Raw genomic sequence first — 19,692 nt, 5'->3', positions numbered from 1 at the left:
CTGTTTATTAATATTTGAGAGTTGTTTTAGGCTATAGAAACTTTATTCTATTAAAATGGCCTCACTGATGTGAGTTGTAATAAATAACTATATTCCAAGCACTCAGGATCCAGAGATACAAGAAGTACAATATGACTACAGAGTGATTTGATGACCTGCTTGGGCCACACGAAATCATGTCTCAAAATAACAATAAAAATGAACAAAAAGTAATTACTCCAAAACTACATTAAAATAATATTTGATCGCTTCTATGCTTATCTAGTAAAAATTATGGTACTAAAGGTGAAGATATCAACAAAGTAATAGCATAATCTTTACTACATATGCAGTGTTAATAGAAATGATTTTATGTGATGATCTGTGATTATCTTAATTACCAACAGTAGATATATCTATCTGGTATATAGTTTTCCATAGAAAAATGTTCTGGACAAGATTGTTTTTAGACTCTTTTGTCCTAAATTCTTGAGCTTTTTTATTTGCTCCTTAAGATAGTGAGGTTAGCTCAAAATTAGAAAGCACTTTTTACAAGGTTTACATGTGAATATCATGGGAGCATACACTTTCTTTAGTTTCTTTTAGCTCAGTTTATAATTTGACTTATGTAGGTTTCATTTTTTAAGATAAAACATAGATTAACAGAGAGTATCTAAACTGAATGTGTTACTTGAATGTTTCTTGAATGGTAGAGCTCGAAAGAAGAAAATGTAAGGCTGGAGGTGGGGTCAAGTCAAAATATATCCGTGTACCCAACCATCTCTTATCATCCACCTGTCCAACCATCTCTTATCCATCCTCTCACAGCAAGAATATTAGGGTTAGTGACTGTCTGGCATTTTTCTTTTTTCCATAGTTTAAGTTAGAAAAATAAAGTCTTAATCTCAGAAATTCCTTAATTAGCACTTGAGAGTAACATACATCAATAAATAGTTGAAGAGATTGAGTGCTATGAGAGCAGCAGGAGAAAAGCACTAAGCAGGGATCAACAGTTCACACTTCAGTTGTATCTTACAAAGGTATCCAGCATGCAGCAGCCTGAAGAGGTGAAATGATTCCAAAAGCAAACTGAGGTTCATGGGGACTATCCTTGCTTAAATGAGGACCAGTGAATTCAGTGTTTCTGTGGGGCATCGTCAGGATAGTTTAGGAAGATAGTTTGGGTCATATCATACAGAATTTGGGAGCAACTGTCTAAGAATTCAGATGCTATACTTTTTGAGAGACAGTTACCACATCTGATTCAGACACATCCCAGAATGATACAAGATGCATGTGGAGCAAAACCCATGAGTAGGACCTGAGCCTTTCTTGGAAATCACGTAACTGCAGGCAAATTAAAAATAAAATCCAAGAGGAGGACTTCTCTTACACTCTCCCTAATGGTGGTGTATAATCTGCCTGGTTTTCCCTCCAGTGTGCCTAACTGAAAGCCAGGCTTCCTTCTACCTCCTGAGCTTTATATACTATGTTTGGAGGTGGGAGTAGTATCTTCCATCTGTTCTTCCTCGACGCAAATTCCTTTAATAGCATACTGTTATCATATTATTATAAAACTCATCACTTAAATAACACAAACAAAATATAAATAACAAAGAGTGTTAATAATCAAAACATCAATTTATATTTTCAAAAGAGAGAGAAAAACATATTTTAAATATTAAAGGAAAGATGGTACTCTAAAGAGAACCATAACCTGTTGGGCTTATTTCGATCTGCAATAGAACCACTCACTTCAGTGAAAACCAACCCCTTCCTCAGTTGTTGATGAATATTAAAATTTAGCAACTCCAGAATGATATGGAGCACAAATAGGGATGAGTAAGAGTTACGCTTTTAGAAGATATCCTTGCTTATGGAGATGTTTTTAAATGAGATTAAAATTTAGCTTTGATTGCTAATTTAAAAAGCTCCAAATGTAGTTCCTTGTGAGCAGCTCCAATACAAAAACATGTTTATGTAGGCTTTTAAAGCTTTCGTCTTTTCCTCCTTTTCTACTATTTTCAATACAGAAGTATTACTTCAAAATAAAACATTGTAATGTTCATTCTGACTTTCATAAGTGTATGAGACATTTAGATTTGGTTCTTATATTCACTGGTTCATTTATGAATTGCTTTGTGAAACAATACAACTGTGGAATTGGAATATAGATGATGGCTACAATTTTTTCATCTAACTAATAAGAACACAAGACAGAAACTGGTCATGACACTTTAGGGTAAAGACTTTTAATAAGGATGGTTCTGTTCTTAATCTTGGCTAGAATCAACAAACTTCCTTGATCGTATGTACAGTTCTGCTTTGCCTGTGTTCAGACAAAATGGATGGATTTAAGGGACACAGGTTTCTTGTTATCATTCTTTTATTTTCAGTAGGTAGCTGGAATGATGAAAAGCCCACCTCCTAAATTATTTTCAGGTCTTAACTCTTGAGGGGGTCATGCTAGGTAGCTAGAGAGTCATTAATAGGTGTAGAAGCTATGGAGACCCTACCCTCATATCCTCTGCCATTTTTCTGGTGACACTAAAAGAAAAGCTTCACAATCACCCCTCTTTAAGATTTAAAATACTCTGGAGTAAGTAGGGATATCATACCTTTGTTGAGGCCCATTAAGGGAAAGCTACTACCTTTTAGTCAAAAGGATGGAAGTTAAAGCCTGGTACATATATGATATTTTCATCTGCTTTAAAGACTAGGACATTGCATAATATTGTCTCTCTTTTAAATGTTAACCCAGTTGGGCCCATCAGTCATATGGTCTGGAGACCTGCCCTGAGGAAAGCTGACTTACCTAAAGGCATTCTAAGGATGTGGTAGGAATAAATATCTCCTTCATATAAGCTTTCAGAGAAAAACTGGAAGCCATTCCTCACATGGGCTTCCTGTAATGAACACAGCATGTGTGAGAAAAGCATATAATATTCAGAAGTAGGAGCAGTGAATGCTTTATAAATGTCTTAGAAAGAGTCATACATTCTGTGACCCTGTCCTTTGTGAGCTTCCTCTTCATTCTTCTAGACCGCTCCACTCTTACTTTGGGAGTGTTTTCTCTTTCTTAATGAGATGTCTCTTTCCTTCACCTTCTGGTTATGCTCACTCTCTCAATCTCACCCCTGTTTCTTGGCCTTCATGGTTAAGCATGACTGCTTTCCTGAGTGCTAACTAAAAGACATAGCCCTCCCTTCTTTTCTCAATCTCTTTCTCTTACAAGCTGCCAAGATTTACAGTTTATTTATGTTGTAATTTAAGAAAAGCAGCATTTAAGAAAAAGATGCCATATGACAGGGTTCAAGCAGAGGCTTTTTTTAAATTAGGGAAAGGGATCATAAAAAGGGAAAAGGCAAGGGGGGTCAGCAGGAGACAAGCAGCAGGAGAGAGAAGAAAGGAAAGAGGGGGAGAGAGAGGAAAGAAGGAGAGGGAGGGAGAGAGAAGAAGAGATAGAGAGAGGGGAGAAAGAAAGAGAGAGAGAGAAGGATGGGAGGTAGGCAAGCCCTTTTAAAAGAGAACATAGTGCTGGACACCATAACCAAGACTGAGGAAACTTTAAAGGAAATATTTTCTTCACAAGAGTATTGATTCTTTTTAGCATGGCATAAGAACTTATAAATCACAGGCTGGCAGGGGAACTTGAGATGTCAGAGGACATCTCAAGTTTGGAGTTCATATAATAACTGAGTTCATAATAATAACTAACTTCATTATCCTAGGAATACTATTTTTCTTTGAGATCATGAAAATTTGGTGCAGATATATGTAATTTACAATTTTAATGAGGAACATAATGATTTTGCTTTTTCTGGGGACAGTATTTTAACAGTATTATTACTTTAATGGAGACTGGATAGCACATAAGAGCTTTCAAAAGACCATTGCAAATGCAGACATAAAAGGATAATTGACAGCTTTGAAGAGAAAGTGAAGCCTGTGCAAATGTTCCATCTATAATATCCTAGACCTAGAGGATAATAATGCCCCTCTGGAGTAGAGGTACTACAGACAGAAAACACAGAAATCTCAAATTCCAAAGCTTAGCTGAGATTTGTCTCATTCCAGGTATACATCCAGTTTAACTGATATGAGCCTCAATTCCTTTATGTGCCATTTATTGATCCATGGTTCCATTTTTATTAGCCTTTGTTAATGGTGCAAAACAACATGTTTCATTATGAAATTTCTTAAATGTATATAATATTCTATGATTGTCTTCAATCCCCTATTACCATATCCTTCTCCTCCATCTAACTGTTCCCATTCCTCTGCTTCTAGCCCTCCTTACATCTTCATGTATTATCACTATTTTTATCATTTATTATTCTTTCTTTTATTATTATTGCTATATATATATGCACACATGTATATATAACCTGCTGAATCCATTTATTGTTCCCTGTATGTATGTATGTATGTCTGTATGTATGTCTGTATGTATATGCTTCTAGGACTGGCCACTTGGTATTGGATAGCAAATTAGAGAGCTTATTCCAAAGGAAGACTCTTTCCCTCTGTATTTTTTGTAGCTCTTCATCTAGGGATGGGTTTGCATGTGATTTCTTCCATCCACATTGACTTGTCACCTGAAACCTTTGTTTAGGTCTTGTTTAGACTACCACATTGTTAAGATTCCGTAAGTGTAGCTTTCTTGTCCTATATGACACACAACAATTACCAATATGGTGACATATACCCAAAGGTAGCACTTATACCTTGTCAGCAAACAGTTGCTATGTAATTAGACACAAGGCCCAGGCAATCAGAAGGAATTCATGTCTAGTAAACCTGACCATGACTCATGACATTATAGAATTTAGAGTAGTGCCTACTTTCATAAACCATTAAATCTAGCTGCATTGTTAATACTTGTTATGTTCACAGGTAAGTAGAAGACCCAATCCTCATCAAAGAAGTTTTCTTTTTACCAACAGATAGAGATTATTACAGAAATCCACAACTGATCAAATGCAAAGATCAACTGACCATGTGGTTTCCATCCCCAGTTGATACCTAAGGCTCAGGAAACCTCTTGGAAGTTGCTGCAGAAAGACTATATAATGCAGAGGACTGGGATGTTTTCTGAGATCCTTTCAATTTCCTCACTTGTAAAAGAAAATTAAGGTTACATAATTTATCTCCAAAGAGGAATCAAGGAGTCTTGGAACTCTTTTTCTCTATCAGCCAGACAGTTACCCCTATAGCACCTTATTACCTGGACCTGAGCATTGACTCTATCACCATCCATCTGACCTGAGCAGTGAGAACAATCATCATCAGGCCCTGTTCCTATGTTGACCATCATTACTCACTAAGAAGTCTGGAACTTCCCTTAATTCCACACGTCCACATTCTAATTCCTTCCATGACTGTAGGAGATGGGAGGCATTTCTTATATTCCCTGCATTAATTTTCCAAAAGCATTTCTCTTCATCATCTAACAAAACAGCTTACAATTTTTAATAGTTTCTGAGCCTCTTAAAACAATCGCCAAGTTAAAAGTTAGTTGTAGGATACTTGATCTCTTTTACTCATTTCTGTATCTCTGGTGCCTATACATTTGCCCAGCAGACATTGAGCATCTGTCTCATACTCATTTATTTGGACCATGTACTAATGGGAATACTGAATAATGTTGTAGATGAGTCAGACTAACCAAATTTACACAGTGAGAAATAGGTAAGCTGAATAAACATGGTATCTTTGCCATAAAGGAATTGAATAAATATGCAATAACCTTGCAAAAATGAATGCTAGCTTCCAGTGTTTTCATTAGGGAACTCTATAATATATTTAAAGAAGCAATGATAATAATTCTTCAGAAAAAGGAGCAGGGAGAGAAACTTATAAATCCATTTGCTGAAGTGCGAATTAGCCTAATTCAAAGCTCAGAAAATACATTAAGGGAAAGAAAAAGAAAAGAGAAATATTTCTGGTGGAACTAATCACAAAAGTTTAGGCAAATCCAATCTAACTCCTTTATAAACTTTAATGATTGAAAATTATCTTGTGAATGGGAATCAAAATTCAATATTTAAATGTAATCAATTACAAAACAAGGATGAAAAGAAACTATGATCAATTTTATTTAGAATGAACAAAATAATAGTAAAATAAAATATATTTATTCTAAACCACACAGACAAAATGGACAAGATGAAGATTCCATTTATTACTTAAAATAATTATGGAGACTACCCTCAATATAATCAAGAAACCTAGAAAAAATCCAAAACAACTTTCAACTACTATTATGTTTAACAACAGTAAAAAATGGATTGTTTCTTCCCAAATGACTTCTTTATAAGCTTCTGCATCCAGGTTCCTTTCCTGTTTGAGTTCCCATCCTGGTTTCCTTTAACAATGAACCACAATGTGGAAGTGTAAGCCAAATAAACCCTTTCCTCCCCAACTTGGCCTTTTGGTCATGGTGCTTCATCACAACAACAGAAATCCTACCTAAGTCACTGGGTGATATGCTATAATACTTAATAATTGTATGAAACAGTGTCACTGAGAGATGGAAAAATAAGATACTGACTTCAGTGCTTTTGGAAGTCCAGGGAGTCTGTAAGAACCGAGGCAAAATTTACTGATACAACTTTACTCTAGGTGATAAAAGCTGTTTCTCATAGACCTGCAAGTTGTCTTTTATGGAATAATTATACATCTACACCTAAATTGGACACAAACTTACGAGGGGCATAGAATCTTGGCTAGTGAATAAGGAGTTACAAATAAGAATAGGTAGTGGAACCTGGGCATGGTGGCACACACCTTTAATCCCAGCACTCAGGAGGCAGAAGCAGTCAGACCTCTGAGTTCCAGGACAGCCATGACTACACAGAGAAAGACTGTCTCAAAAAGAAAAAGAAAGAAAAAGAAAAAAATATAGGTATTTGACCAGACCACTCCATATGGTAATGGATTAAATTTGAAAACATTAGTAAGAACTCTCTTTAGCAGATGATTATAGAAAAAAGACGTATGTACAAATACAGGATGTTGTTGTTTGTGCACATGTGCACACACGTGTGTGTCTGTCCACAAGTAGATGTGTGGAACATTTCTTTATCTAGCTAAGAAACCTTAGCTATAATGACAGAGAAATAATATGAACATTCTTAATGTCAAAATCTTTGAGTTAAAACACTAGTGTCCAACAATTGAAGGAAGGAACCTTTGGACACATGAAGAACACTGAACTGTAAAAAAAAAAAATTCCCCATGAGCCTTTTGCAGACTAAACAGAAAACAGAGCACAAAGTGAGCACAGATCAAGCAAATAGAACCCGATTTTAAAGGACACATAGGCATCATGTGATGAAACATGTCATCAACCCGAGTCATACAATGAAGTCATATTAGAGTATACTTCATATGGTGATATATATGGCTAGTAAAAAAAGAATAGCAGAGAATAAAGTTTCTGCTCAGAACAACCTGGCTGAATCAAATATCAACAGCAGTAAGTAGTACAGCTAATGCTCCATGACTGTTACATGATCTGATGAGAATGGTGCTTTATTGTCATGCTTTTCCTTACAAAGCACATAAACCAGAGAGAATGAATTAGAAAAATGTGAACAAAGTTATATTTATTTTCCTAAAAGGTTAGCAAAAGCTAATATCCAAAGTGACCTAGAAGATTCTACAGTCACCACAATAACAACACAATTATAGCTGATTCTCACTTATGGACAGAAGAGCAGCATCACTAAGTCATACAATAGAGGAATTTTTGTTTTGTTTTGTTTTTTGAGACAGGGTTTCTCTGTGTAGCTTTGGAGTCTATCCTGGCACTCACTCTGGAGAACAGGCTGGCCTTGAACTCACAGAGATCTGAGTGCATCTGCCTCCCGAGTGCTGGGATTAAAGGCATGTGCCACCAGTGCCCAGCGAGAAAATGACTTTTATCCTGGAAATGATGCGTGTCTCAACACAATGACTTTCACTGCTATGCTGACTTCACTAGTGGTTGAACCCATCCCCACCCAGTCTTCACAGAAAACCGTGTTACTGAATTCATGTTACTAAATAAAACAGTAATTAAATGTGGTTGTGAATCCACAAGGCTTGTCAATGTAACACAAACCCATTCTTATCTTAGTTTACATTTATTTATTCGTGTTATTTGAGTGGACACACATGTGGAAAGGTTCATGTGTGGAGGTCAAGAGACAGCTTGTAGGTGTCAATTCTCTCCTTGTACCACATGGGTTTCAGGCAGCCAATTCAGGTCACAAGTCTTGGCAGCAAGCTCCTTTACCTGTTGGGCTACCTTGCTGGTTCCATAAATCTACTTGTAATCACAATGTGCTTTAAAATTTCCTTTCTAAGTTTTTTCAACATATTTGTCACCTAGTCAGATATTAATCACACATTCCCCTTAAAATATTTAGACAGTAACTCTTCTTTCTTAAAGGGGACTTTTTGCATATGTATATAAACATAAACATGCATTTTACAATAACCATGTTAGAAACAAACCAAATAATGAGGTTTTTCAACCTCATAAGTTACTGCCCAACAACAATGTGAATTTCTGTCCCTTATTTAGTGCTAGGGGTGACACTTTGAATTCTATCAATTATAAGTGAACTATAGTGATGATGGTAACTTTTAGCAGTAAATCTAAAGATCTGCTTCTGGCTTTCCTTCTTTTCTTGCTATACCCATAAAACATTAGAATGTTAAGGAAGAAAGTTTTGTGTATGTTAAAATAAAGGAATAAACACAAAATAACAAAACTCAAAATCTTGATACGGCAACATAGGAGGCCCCAATAACTGCTATGAAAAGTGTCATCCAACACTCTGGTGACTTTTGGGTGAGGGAAAAAAATGCACTCTCTTGTTACTTTCATCCAACATTATCTAGTTAAAGATAAAATGGTTACAACTCTGCCCTTGTTAGTGTATGTAGGACTGTACATGACTATACATAAGCCTTTATGGAACTTGTGACCCTGAAATATAGATGCATTCCAAATCTTTTTGCAAGAATTGAAGGACAAGCTCATATCCCAAATCTACAGATACGCGCCACCCCTGAAAGCCTCAGGACGGACATCTCAGAGGTGTTTGATTTACCTTGCACAGTATATTTACTGACCTCCGAAGTAAGATCCATCTGTCAACTTCATTTCTTTACTGGACTTGGTGATGACACCAGCAACACCATGCTGGATGAAATACATTTTCTTCCCCACAGCCCCTTCTCGAATGATGTAGTCTCCAGGCTGGAACACCTCAAATCTCAGCTTGCTCAGCATGGCAGTCACAAAATTGGGATCCGCGTTAGCAAAGAGAGGCATCGTAGCCACCAGTTTCCGGCAGTTGAAGTTGACTATTTCCTAAAGGTAGCAAAAGTGAGCACAAAAGAAGAGGAAATTGAGTCATATCTGGAAGAAAAGTATATGCTGACATTTAAAAAACATATATACAGAATAATGGATAATTTACATTTATAACAATATATGTAAGGTAGAGTCCACCAATGTAATAAGCTTGGTTTTATCTGTATTAAGTTTCATTCCAGCACTTAGTGTAGTAGAGAAATACAATAGATATTAAACAATACATTAATTAAATAATACAATATCAACTTTATTATTCTTACTTATTTAGCATTTGAAATTACAACTTAAATGTAGACAGTCAGAAGATCTACAGGTTTGGCTTTATTTTGCAGAATCTAGTTCAGATTAGAAATATTCGTGTCTTGCGCTAGATTTAACAGCGATATAGGAAAATGTGTTATTGCAAATGTTGGAATACACAATGGTAATGCAAACATTACCATTATGGAAATTTTTTAACCCCTTCATATAAGAACCTATCAAAGGTACCTTTCATAAAAGAATATAAAAACCAGAGTTGTGATGAATTTGTAGTCTTGTTTAAGAAGTATAGAAACTAAATTCACCTCACATAGGAGATAGAAGCAAAATTAAATGAGAGTATTAACAAAATTAAAGCATTTGAAAGCTCTATTTGGAAAAATATGTTAGTGCCAAGGCCTAAACTGGAGTTCTTGGTGTTATTTCACAAGACTTCCCGATATTGTCTTGGCATATGTAAACATTTCTAGGTGTTGAATAAGGAAAATGTTATAAACACATACAACAGGACATTAATCAGCCAAAAAAAATGGTGAATTTCTGTCATTTGGGACAATGAATGTTATTGGAGACCATTATGTTAAAAATAAACTAAATACAGAAAAAAACATGCCACACAAGTTTCTTCTGATGTATGATCTGGAACAGTTCATTCCATAGAAGCTGAGAGAGAAAGGAAGGAGAGATTAACAAGAGGTTGAGTGCAGGATACTAAGTTACAGTTTGATATCATGAAGAAATTCTAGTGTGCGATTGCAGCAGACCACAATGATACCAATGACAACATGACTGCAACGTGTACTGTGTATATTTCTGAAAGCTAGGGTAAATAATTTTGAATATTTATGCCATAGAATAACAAATGCTTTAAGAAACTAAGTATGTTTACCTTGATTTGAGGAGTCCACAAAGTATACATGTATTACACATCTCATGAACATCTATAATTTGTATGTTTTATGCATAAATTAGAAAGTAAGTTCAATTTAAAATAAGCACATTTTAATTCTCTGTTGGTAACAATCATTATAAAAGTGGCATTTTGTGAAACAACTAACTCTGTTGCTATGATGCTTATTATTATTCTAAAGAGCATAGCTCTAAAATGTTTTCAGCACGGTAGCTATAAATATAATTACCATGATTGCACAACTGAATCACAGAATACTCTTAACAAATGAGGCTGTTGTAACATTGCTAAATTCCCACCTCAAACATGCTCAGTATTTTTACATTTATACAGAAGACTCGGTAACTTCCGTCGAGGAACTAAGAGAGACATTACCAAGGCACACAGGCTTAGAGACTTCTTAATTATTACCTCTTAATGTTTCTCAATATTGAAAACAGGACAGCTGGTCAATCTGTAGTCAGTGAAACTTCATTACCCAGTATGTTTTTATTAAAGAATGCTACCATAATTGTCTCATTTTGTTTCTCATTCAATAGCCTGGATTAGTTGTACTCAAAAGATAAATTAGATATATTTAGGGACATTTTTAAGGTGGATAATTTCATTTTTGATAATTAATGCCCTAGAGGAGTGTGGTGGTTTGAATGAGAATGGCTCCCATAGGCTCATATATTAGAACTGTTTGATAAGGATTAGAAGGTGTGGCCTTATTGAAGTAGTTGTATAACTGAGATTGGCTTTTGAGGTTTCAAAAGCTGGAGCCATTTCCAATTAGTGCTCTCTCTCTCTCTCTCTCTCTCTCTCTCTCTCTCTCTCTCTCTCTCTCTCTCTGCATAGTGGGTATTATCTCTACATGTAAACTCTCATCTACTATTTCAGAACCATGCGTGCGTGTCTGCTGCCATGATCCAGCCATTGTGGTCAGAGAATCGAATCTTTTGGAGTGGTCTGTCCTTAAATTAACTACTTTTCTAAGTTGCCTTTGTCATGGTGTCAGACCACAGCAACTGAAAAATAACTAAGATATTGAGTTTCATGTGTCATCTTTAATACTTTATAAACAATAACTTTTATCACAACCAAACTGTTTCATGTAATACTTGTTGACCCATTTCATAGAAGTTATTAAAAATTATGTATGACCACACTCTTAAAAGAGGAGGGAATAGTTTAAGTGTCAGGGACCTGGATTACTTATTTGGAATTTCGACAGTTTAAGATTTCTGATCGATTACAAACAGCCACTGTTACCATCAGTATTTGAAATCACCTTAAACTATGAAGTTAAAAGACAGCCAGAAACTGGTTGTCTTGTAGGGCAGCTATTTTGAGATTATTTTACAGACATGATTACAAAGAAAACAAACCAATGGCTCATCATTGGACTTCTGTATCTATAAGAACTTTCACAGCCTGCCAAATTGAAAAACAAAACAAAACAGTGCTTTCTAAAACCTCCGTGCAGTGTTTCTGTGAGCAGCAAAATGTGTATTCCAGTTTGTGACAGTTTAAAAAACACAATTTGCAATTAGTATCTTCCTATTTCTTACAACTATCCTATCTTACTATAGGTAGCACAGTTGTATTTGAGGTCTCTGAACTGTAAAAGAAGAATGCATAAAAAAGGGAGACTGCTATTTGTTGCTTATTGTGGCAGTGGGGACATGATGTAGCTGTGTCTTGTGCCATAAGGTCCACTGTGACTAAATCAAACGCCTTCATGCTTTGTCAGTGACATCTTTGTATTTCTTGCTTTAAAAAATATTTCAGCTAGTTTTTTTTCCTTTGATAGTAGATATGTCTGGCTCTTTTTGTAAAATCTCAGAAGGGACATCACAATTTAATCTGAATGCAATTTAGGAATTCAGAAGAAAAGGACAAATAACAAGATTCAGTAATTATGTACTTATACACAGTGCCTTACTATTATTTTTTTTGCTAGGAGAAAATAATTTAAGAATAAATTGAAATTTGTTTTCTATGTTCCCACATATATAGGAGAGAACAAAATGAAAGAGAGGAAAGCCTTGGCCCAGTTCACAAGATCAAAGTATATTCAGATAAATTAACCAAGTTTATTCAGCCTTGCTTTTTCAACTTAGATCAAAGTAGCAAAGACTAGACACCCGCACAATCTAAACCTTCATAGTTTGCAAATGTCTGAGCAGTAGAATGAAAAACTAAAATCACTTTTAGCATAAGTTCTTTCCAATTTTACACAATTGAGACTATCATTCCTTTATTTTTCCTAAATGCCTGTTTCAGACTATTTAATTTTGACTACTTTGAATATATTTAAGTAGTATACATGTCTTCTTGACAGATTATTTAATGATGATTCATTTATTATTGAGGTATTTTTAAAAAAACATAATTATATTTAATAATATATTCACAAAAAACTTGCATTTTATATGTGAGATTCAAAGTGTGCCTTGGTCAATAGCTGCTCTAATATATTTACTCAAAACCTTTTGTAAACTAAGAAAAACATTTATTTCAAGTGTTAAATTAATTTTGTCTTATATGATCAAGTATACGTTGAGTAAACAGGAAGCACTTCCTGTTTTTCACCACAAATTTGGAATAGCAGTTAGAGCAGAAAAGAGAAAATGTCATGAAACGTAACTAAGTGATTCAGAATGATGCTGGTGAGCAAGAACACAGGCCTGCCAGAATTTACTTTTTTAAAAACAAATCCAGTGGTATATTCTTATGTGAAGTACTGGGCATCCATGGCTGACTATCTACAAAATGTAAGCACCCAAGAAATGCAACCCTAGACAATTTTATGTTTAAGGAATTCTGAACAGAAAAAGCAGGTGGTATTCAGATATTGATTCATTTACACACACACACACACACACACACACACACACACACACACATATATATATATATATATATATATATATATCAAAATGGATTAAAGAAGAGGCCACCATGAACTAGGTAGGGAGAAGCAACAAGAAAGGGGTAGAACAATTAAGAGGCAGGGGAGAGAAGATGTGATTAGATTTTAATTAAAAAATAAACAAATTTGGATTGTGAGGAAACAGACTACAGTGACTGCCTTGACCCTGCAGAGGATAAATACAAACATAAGTAGACTATGTATGCTTGCTACTTTTATGTCACCTCGACACAAGCTATAGTCATCTGAAAGGAAGGAAACTCAACTGAGAAAAATGTCTCCTTTAGTGTTGGCTATAATTAGATAAGCTTGTAGGGCATTTTCTAAATTAGTGATCAATGGAGGAGAACCCAGCCCATTGTGCATATGGACAACCCTGTACTGGTGTTTCTGGGTTCTTTAAGAAAGCAGGCTGAGCAAGTCACAGGGAAAAGCCAGTAAATGCCCTCATCCCACCCATGGCCTCTTCATCAAATTCCAGGCCTGTTTGAGTTCCTGTCCCGACTTCCTTCAGTGCCAATGATATGGAAGTGTAAGCCAAATAAACCCTTTTCTCTCCAATTTGCCTTTGGTTCCTTTCTTCTCCAATTTGCATTTGGTCATGGTAGTTCATCACAGCAACAGAAACGCTGACTAGGATACTGTTAAGTTTCTTATAGGACTAGATGGGAGCTTTTAGTAGTTTTCCAAACAGACTACTACTAGGAAAAGTGTAAGAACCGCTGGTTCATAACTAATCAACTGTGTCCTAGTATCACAGTGATGATGACACATCATGTTTTTTAAACACTATGTTTTCTCATTTAACTATAATTAAAAACTCAGTGAACAGTTACATCATTAACAGAATCATAGAGATGAGGCAAATAGGTCTCAAAGAAGTAATTTAACAATAATCACATATAATTCAGGAAATGAAGCCAGTCTTTAGAGAAGTATATTGTCATTCTCAGAGCGTTGTTGCTTACCATTGGGGTCACCAGACAAATGGAGTTACTGAAGTGTGGCTAGAGTGACTGATAAATTGAATTTTCAGTTTACTGAATTCTAATCAATTTAAGCTTAAAGTTCAAAACTTGTCAGCTTCATTATTTAGAAAAACCTGTCTGGAAGATCTTGGCCAGGCAAACACACTCTTTCAGCTGTGAAGTATACGTAATCTACATATAGGTTGTTTCTGAGGAAATCTGGCATCCAAATCAAGATGTGTTATAAAAACACAAATGTGCTCCAGATTGTTGTCTGTAGACATTAAGAAACAAAAACTCTCACTTTAATGAAGATTTTATATAGACTGCATTCTGAAATCTCATTTTTTTTTTGGTTTTTTAAGACAGGTTTTCTCTGTGGCTTTGGAGGCTGTCCTGGAACTAGCTCTTGTAGACCAGGCTGGTCTTGAACTCACAAAGATCCCCCTGCCTCTGCCTCCCGAGTGCTGGGATTAAATGTGTGTGCCACCTCCACCTGACATGAAATCTCATTTTAAATAAATATATTGTATATAAATTCACATTTTTGTTTATCATTAATGTAACTAACCATTAGCAAACTTAAAGTGACTTATGGATTCATATTACATTTCTAATGGATGGTGAACAGTATTATAAAGTAACTGATGCCCTGCACAATAGTATTTTAAAAGGAAAGTGGCACAATACTTTTCTAGACATTTAAACTTCCAGTGAAATATTCTGCAAGATGAAGAAGAAGTACAAGTGATGCAGCTTAGAGAGGCATATGAGGACAGTAGTGAGCTGTATGGTAACTCAGAGTTGAAACAACCACAGATCTGTACTATAGAAGGATGACAAGTGACAGCTCAGAGAAGAAATGTGACTACTGAAAACCAGCTGAGACTGAATTGGGTAGCTTAGCTTGCTGCTAACTATCCTTTACTTTGCTTTGTAGATTTTCCTGCTAATGTTGTGTATCTGTAATACCACATCCTAAATTTTTATACAAGGGCAGAAAAAGGTAATCAGTAGCCAAATTCTGGTAAAAGTCCAGTTCATTCCTGGAATCTCTGAACTTTCTCTACCTTAACTCATGAATAATTTACCCCTTCTTTATTTAAAAATATCTGTGTGTATGAATACTTCCTTTGCATGTATACATGAGAGCCAGGTGAGCCATGTGTGACCAGTGCCCACAGAAACCAGACAAATGTGTCAGAATGGCTGGAATTCTAGTTACAGACTTGTGAGCTGCCGGATGGGGGCTGGGGACTGAACATGGTTCCTCTACAAAAGCAGCAAATGTTTACTGCTTTGAAGCACATCCATTAAGGATATATCCCAAATCCCTCCAAGGCTTTTCTCTTCCACTCGAGGACGTGCTTGTGCCCTTTCCCAGTTTTTTGTTTGAGGACTCTCTAGAGGTCTCATATTGTTCTCTCTGTCTTTGAGACTTCCCCTGTTGGTGACACAATGTTTATCTTCTATAGACTAATGCTGAATCATGGTTTAATTTGATCCTTGAAAAATAAGACTTAGATCCCAAGATTCCCAGAAGAACAAATAAATATACTGCAGTGGCTAACCACAGTTAATTTTAAGTGACCTTACTTCTAAGGAAGTCATTTACATGAGACCATTACTTGAAGAATTTGAGGCAACATATGAAAGTGATGAACACTAAAAACTTAAAGAAAAAGAATAAAAACATTTTGCTATTGTGTTAAGGGTTTCTAGCATATTCCATGTTCCTTCAGGCTATGAGCAGTCCTTAAACCCCAGGAGATCTGCAAGAAAAGCTGAATTTTCTAACATAGCATTCAGTACAGAGAAGATCATTGGGTTGAACTGGCCTTTACAGACATGATTTTAAAATGCTTAAGCATCAACAGAACATACTAATGATCATTGGCAGGTATGGCCCTCATATAGGGAATGATGCTCAGATAGACAGGAACCAATTGGGTGGAAGTATCTTGAATGACCTGTCAAATATGACATTTTCCATCTCTGATATTCTTTAGAAGAAATCAGTAGGCCCACAGATGTATTTATGGAATTTTTCTAAAATGTAGTATACTAGGCTGTAGTCCAGGTTTACAGAATCTGAATCTAAACCTTTAGGGGATATGACTCAAAGTCTCTACTTACATAGGCAAGTATGGTTCCTAAAATAAGTGAGTACCCGGAAGCCTAAATCTAGGTTTGAGGGAGGAAGTTATGCATGCATGTATTCAACATAAGTTAATTATAAACAATAAAAATAGTTTTGGCAATATTCAAGAGATAAATTATGAGACACAATAAAGGTCCTTTATTGATAAAATTAAGTTGAAGTGAACTGTGATTTACATTTACATTCAATTTAAATGAAAGGAAGCATTGGCAGTTATTTTGAAGAAAAGCTTTCCCCTCTTTCACATTCTCAACTAACATTCATTTGATGGTTTGACTCCTAAACTACAACATGTTTAATTAAATATACAAGGAAATCATCCCAAACAAGAAGACATTCTTGCTTTAGAAATGTTTTAAAAGAGTATCTAGACATTGAATGACAAGTTAGAAACAAGCTATGACTTCTCTCAAACTTCCTGAGATTTTTAGGTCTCTAAAATGCAACAGTAACAGGCTCTTTCTCTAATTGGAGCATTCTCTTTTGCCTTTCAAAAAAGTTTTTATTACAAGTGATAAATAATTTGAGTGTCAAATATTATGCAATGAACTACAGGGGAAAGAAATATTTATCTTCAGTATTTATTGGAATTAAAACTGTTAGGCAGAACAGGAGTGACTAATGGGTATATTCAGTTTCCCAACTTTAATTTTATTAATTTTCCATTGCATTGAGGCTAGCCAGTTACATATTTTTACTAGCAAGTTAGCTTTATTTTAGTTTCTGAAAAAAAGAAAGTCTGTTTGCCTCGACATACCTGCAGTCATATTGCACATTGTCTATTTGATTCCGTTGTTGTATACTTTTTATTATTTTATGTTAGAAACAATCTTATTTTACATATAAATACCCCCATTCCCTCGCCCTCCCATCATCCCACACTCCCCAACCCATCCCCCACTAACTCCCCAAGGATAATGAAGCCTTCCACAGGGCATCATCAAAGTCTGTCACATCATTTGGGGGAAGGCCTAGACCTTCTTCCCTGTATCTGGGCTGCAATAGTATCCCTCCATAGGGAATGGGCTTCCAAAGTCATTTGTGCTCTAGGGATAAACACTGGCTCCACTAGGAGGTGGAGAGACCTCCACTGGGAGGTCCCATAGACTGCAGAGGCCTCCCAGCTGGCACCCACATTCAGAGGACTTGGTTCTGTCCAGTGCTGGCTGGTTCTTCAGTTTTAAGACTGGGGTCCCAGTGCTCTCACTAGGTCAGGTCAGCTGTTTCTGCGGGTTTCTCCAGCACTGTCTTGCCTCCTTTGCTCATCCCTCCTCCCTCTCTACAACTGGATTCTGGCAGTATGGCTCAGTGTTTATGGGCAATTTCCCACATTACAGTGTGGTCCTCACTGCTATTCCTCATAATAACTAGTGTTGCATTTTGTGGTAGTTATATTATATGTTCAAAATTCAACAAGCAAAAAGGAAAATTAGATGGCAATTGTTTATAAATATTATGGACTCTAATATGTTCCAGTAGCACCTGATTTAAAACCTAGCTATACTATAATCACTAGATTAACAGTCTTCAATTTATGAGTCAAACACTGACATATCGTTTACATTAGTTAGGATTTTGTAAATGTTGTATGTATTGTTCAATGTTATAAAAGGAGTAGTGGTCCTCCAAAATTTATACACTAGCACTTACAAATGCATTAAGAGAAATAACATTTATAATTTGACATAGTTAAGGTAAAATCAAAATAATGATATCTTTATGAGACTATCCTCAAACGAAACCTGCTAGTGTTTCAGTCTTGACTGCTTGGCTTCCAGACTGTGTGTAAATGCCTCTAGTGCTTATTAAGACATCTAGCATTTTACATCTTGTCATGGAAGCCTACAAAACACAGAAGGTAATGTTTGTGCAAGCTTGACAAGAATGCAGTTGCCCTTTCTGCAGGTCTGCACCTTTCTGCAGGTCTGCATCACTGTTCCTTGCGTGGGGGCTTACAAGCAACACAGTGATAATGAATCTGAACAGCCATGGAAAAGTCTGCCTGCTTTGCGACCTTGTGAGGTTTCCAGTCTGGGGAGAAATGAACTCCAAATAGATCCAACTCCATGCAGATGAAGAATCTTTCTTTTTGGTTTAGTCTGTGTGAAACGTTTGGCATTCTGGAAAAAGGTGCACATGATGACAATGGCTCTGAGATGAGCATCAGACATGTGGAATGGAAGTCATATTTATGGGGACGTGTTTAAAACCTGGTGGGTATGCATAGCATAATATTTATAGATTTAATCACTGAGAAGTATGGAGTTTTACAACTATAAATTAAATTTTTAATTGTCTCCAGTACTTGTACCTGAAATATTTCCATATTAATTAAAACTCTATCTATAACCATTTAAAACATAAACTTTTCCAAGTTCCTTTCTGCTAACCTTGACAAACACAATTCTACTGTATGTCACTATGGGTTTAACTATTATACAGATTAGAAACTTAAAATTTGGCAAATAATTAATTTTCAGTCTTGGAAATAGACAGACTGGTAGTAGCAATGTGGATAATGTTTAACTGGGTCTTTATCTCATTGTAATAATTCAAGTTGCTGTATTTGCTCACTCTATTTCTGAACTCCCAAGCTAACTAAAAGTAAGAAAAGTGTAGCCTTTGTTTAAAATCCATATATGAGTGAGTACATACCATGTTTGTCTTTTTGTGACTGCTTTACCTCACTCAGAATGGTTTCTTCCATTTCCATCCATTTGCCTGTGAATTTCAAGATTCCATTTTTTTCCCACTGAGTAGTACTCCATTGTGTAAATGTACCACATTTTCACTATCCATTCTTCAGTTGAGGGGCGTCTAGGTTGCTTCTAAGTTCTGGCTATTACAAATAATGCTGCTATGAACATAGTTGAACAGATGTCTTTGTCTTGCTTCATAGATGCTAATGCAATCTTCAAAAGCTAAGAACAACAGGAGAATCCTTAACCACTTTCCTGATTTAACAAGAAGCAGCTTTGTAGTCCATGGATATATTTGGGGTGTTGTTTTAAAAAATACAAATATATTTTGTGTAAGCTAAAAAATACCAAAGGTAATCTCAATTAGTAGTTGCAATTTAAAAGAAAGCAAAGGAATTACATTTAGCTCAGTGTAGACCCTTGA

General features: G+C 35.7%; 1 protein-coding gene across 1 annotated transcript in view; it reads right to left on the bottom strand.

The window, feature by feature from the left end:
* Nucleotides 1–19,692, bottom strand: part of Hcn1 (hyperpolarization activated cyclic nucleotide gated potassium channel 1) — a 372,838-nt gene that overhangs the window by 36,346 nt on the left and 316,800 nt on the right. Inside the window, exon 6 of the mRNA XM_027401418.2 lies at nucleotides 9,106–9,346. Coding sequence (XP_027257219.2) covers nucleotides 9,106–9,346 — 241 coding nt within the window. The remainder of the gene's footprint in view (nucleotides 1–9,105; nucleotides 9,347–19,692) is intronic.

This window comes from Cricetulus griseus, chromosome 2, assembly GCF_003668045.3.
Source record: "Cricetulus griseus strain 17A/GY chromosome 2, alternate assembly CriGri-PICRH-1.0, whole genome shotgun sequence".
Taxonomy (NCBI): Eukaryota; Metazoa; Chordata; class Mammalia; order Rodentia; family Cricetidae; genus Cricetulus; species Cricetulus griseus.
This window is presented reverse-complemented; position numbering and strand designations above follow the sequence as displayed.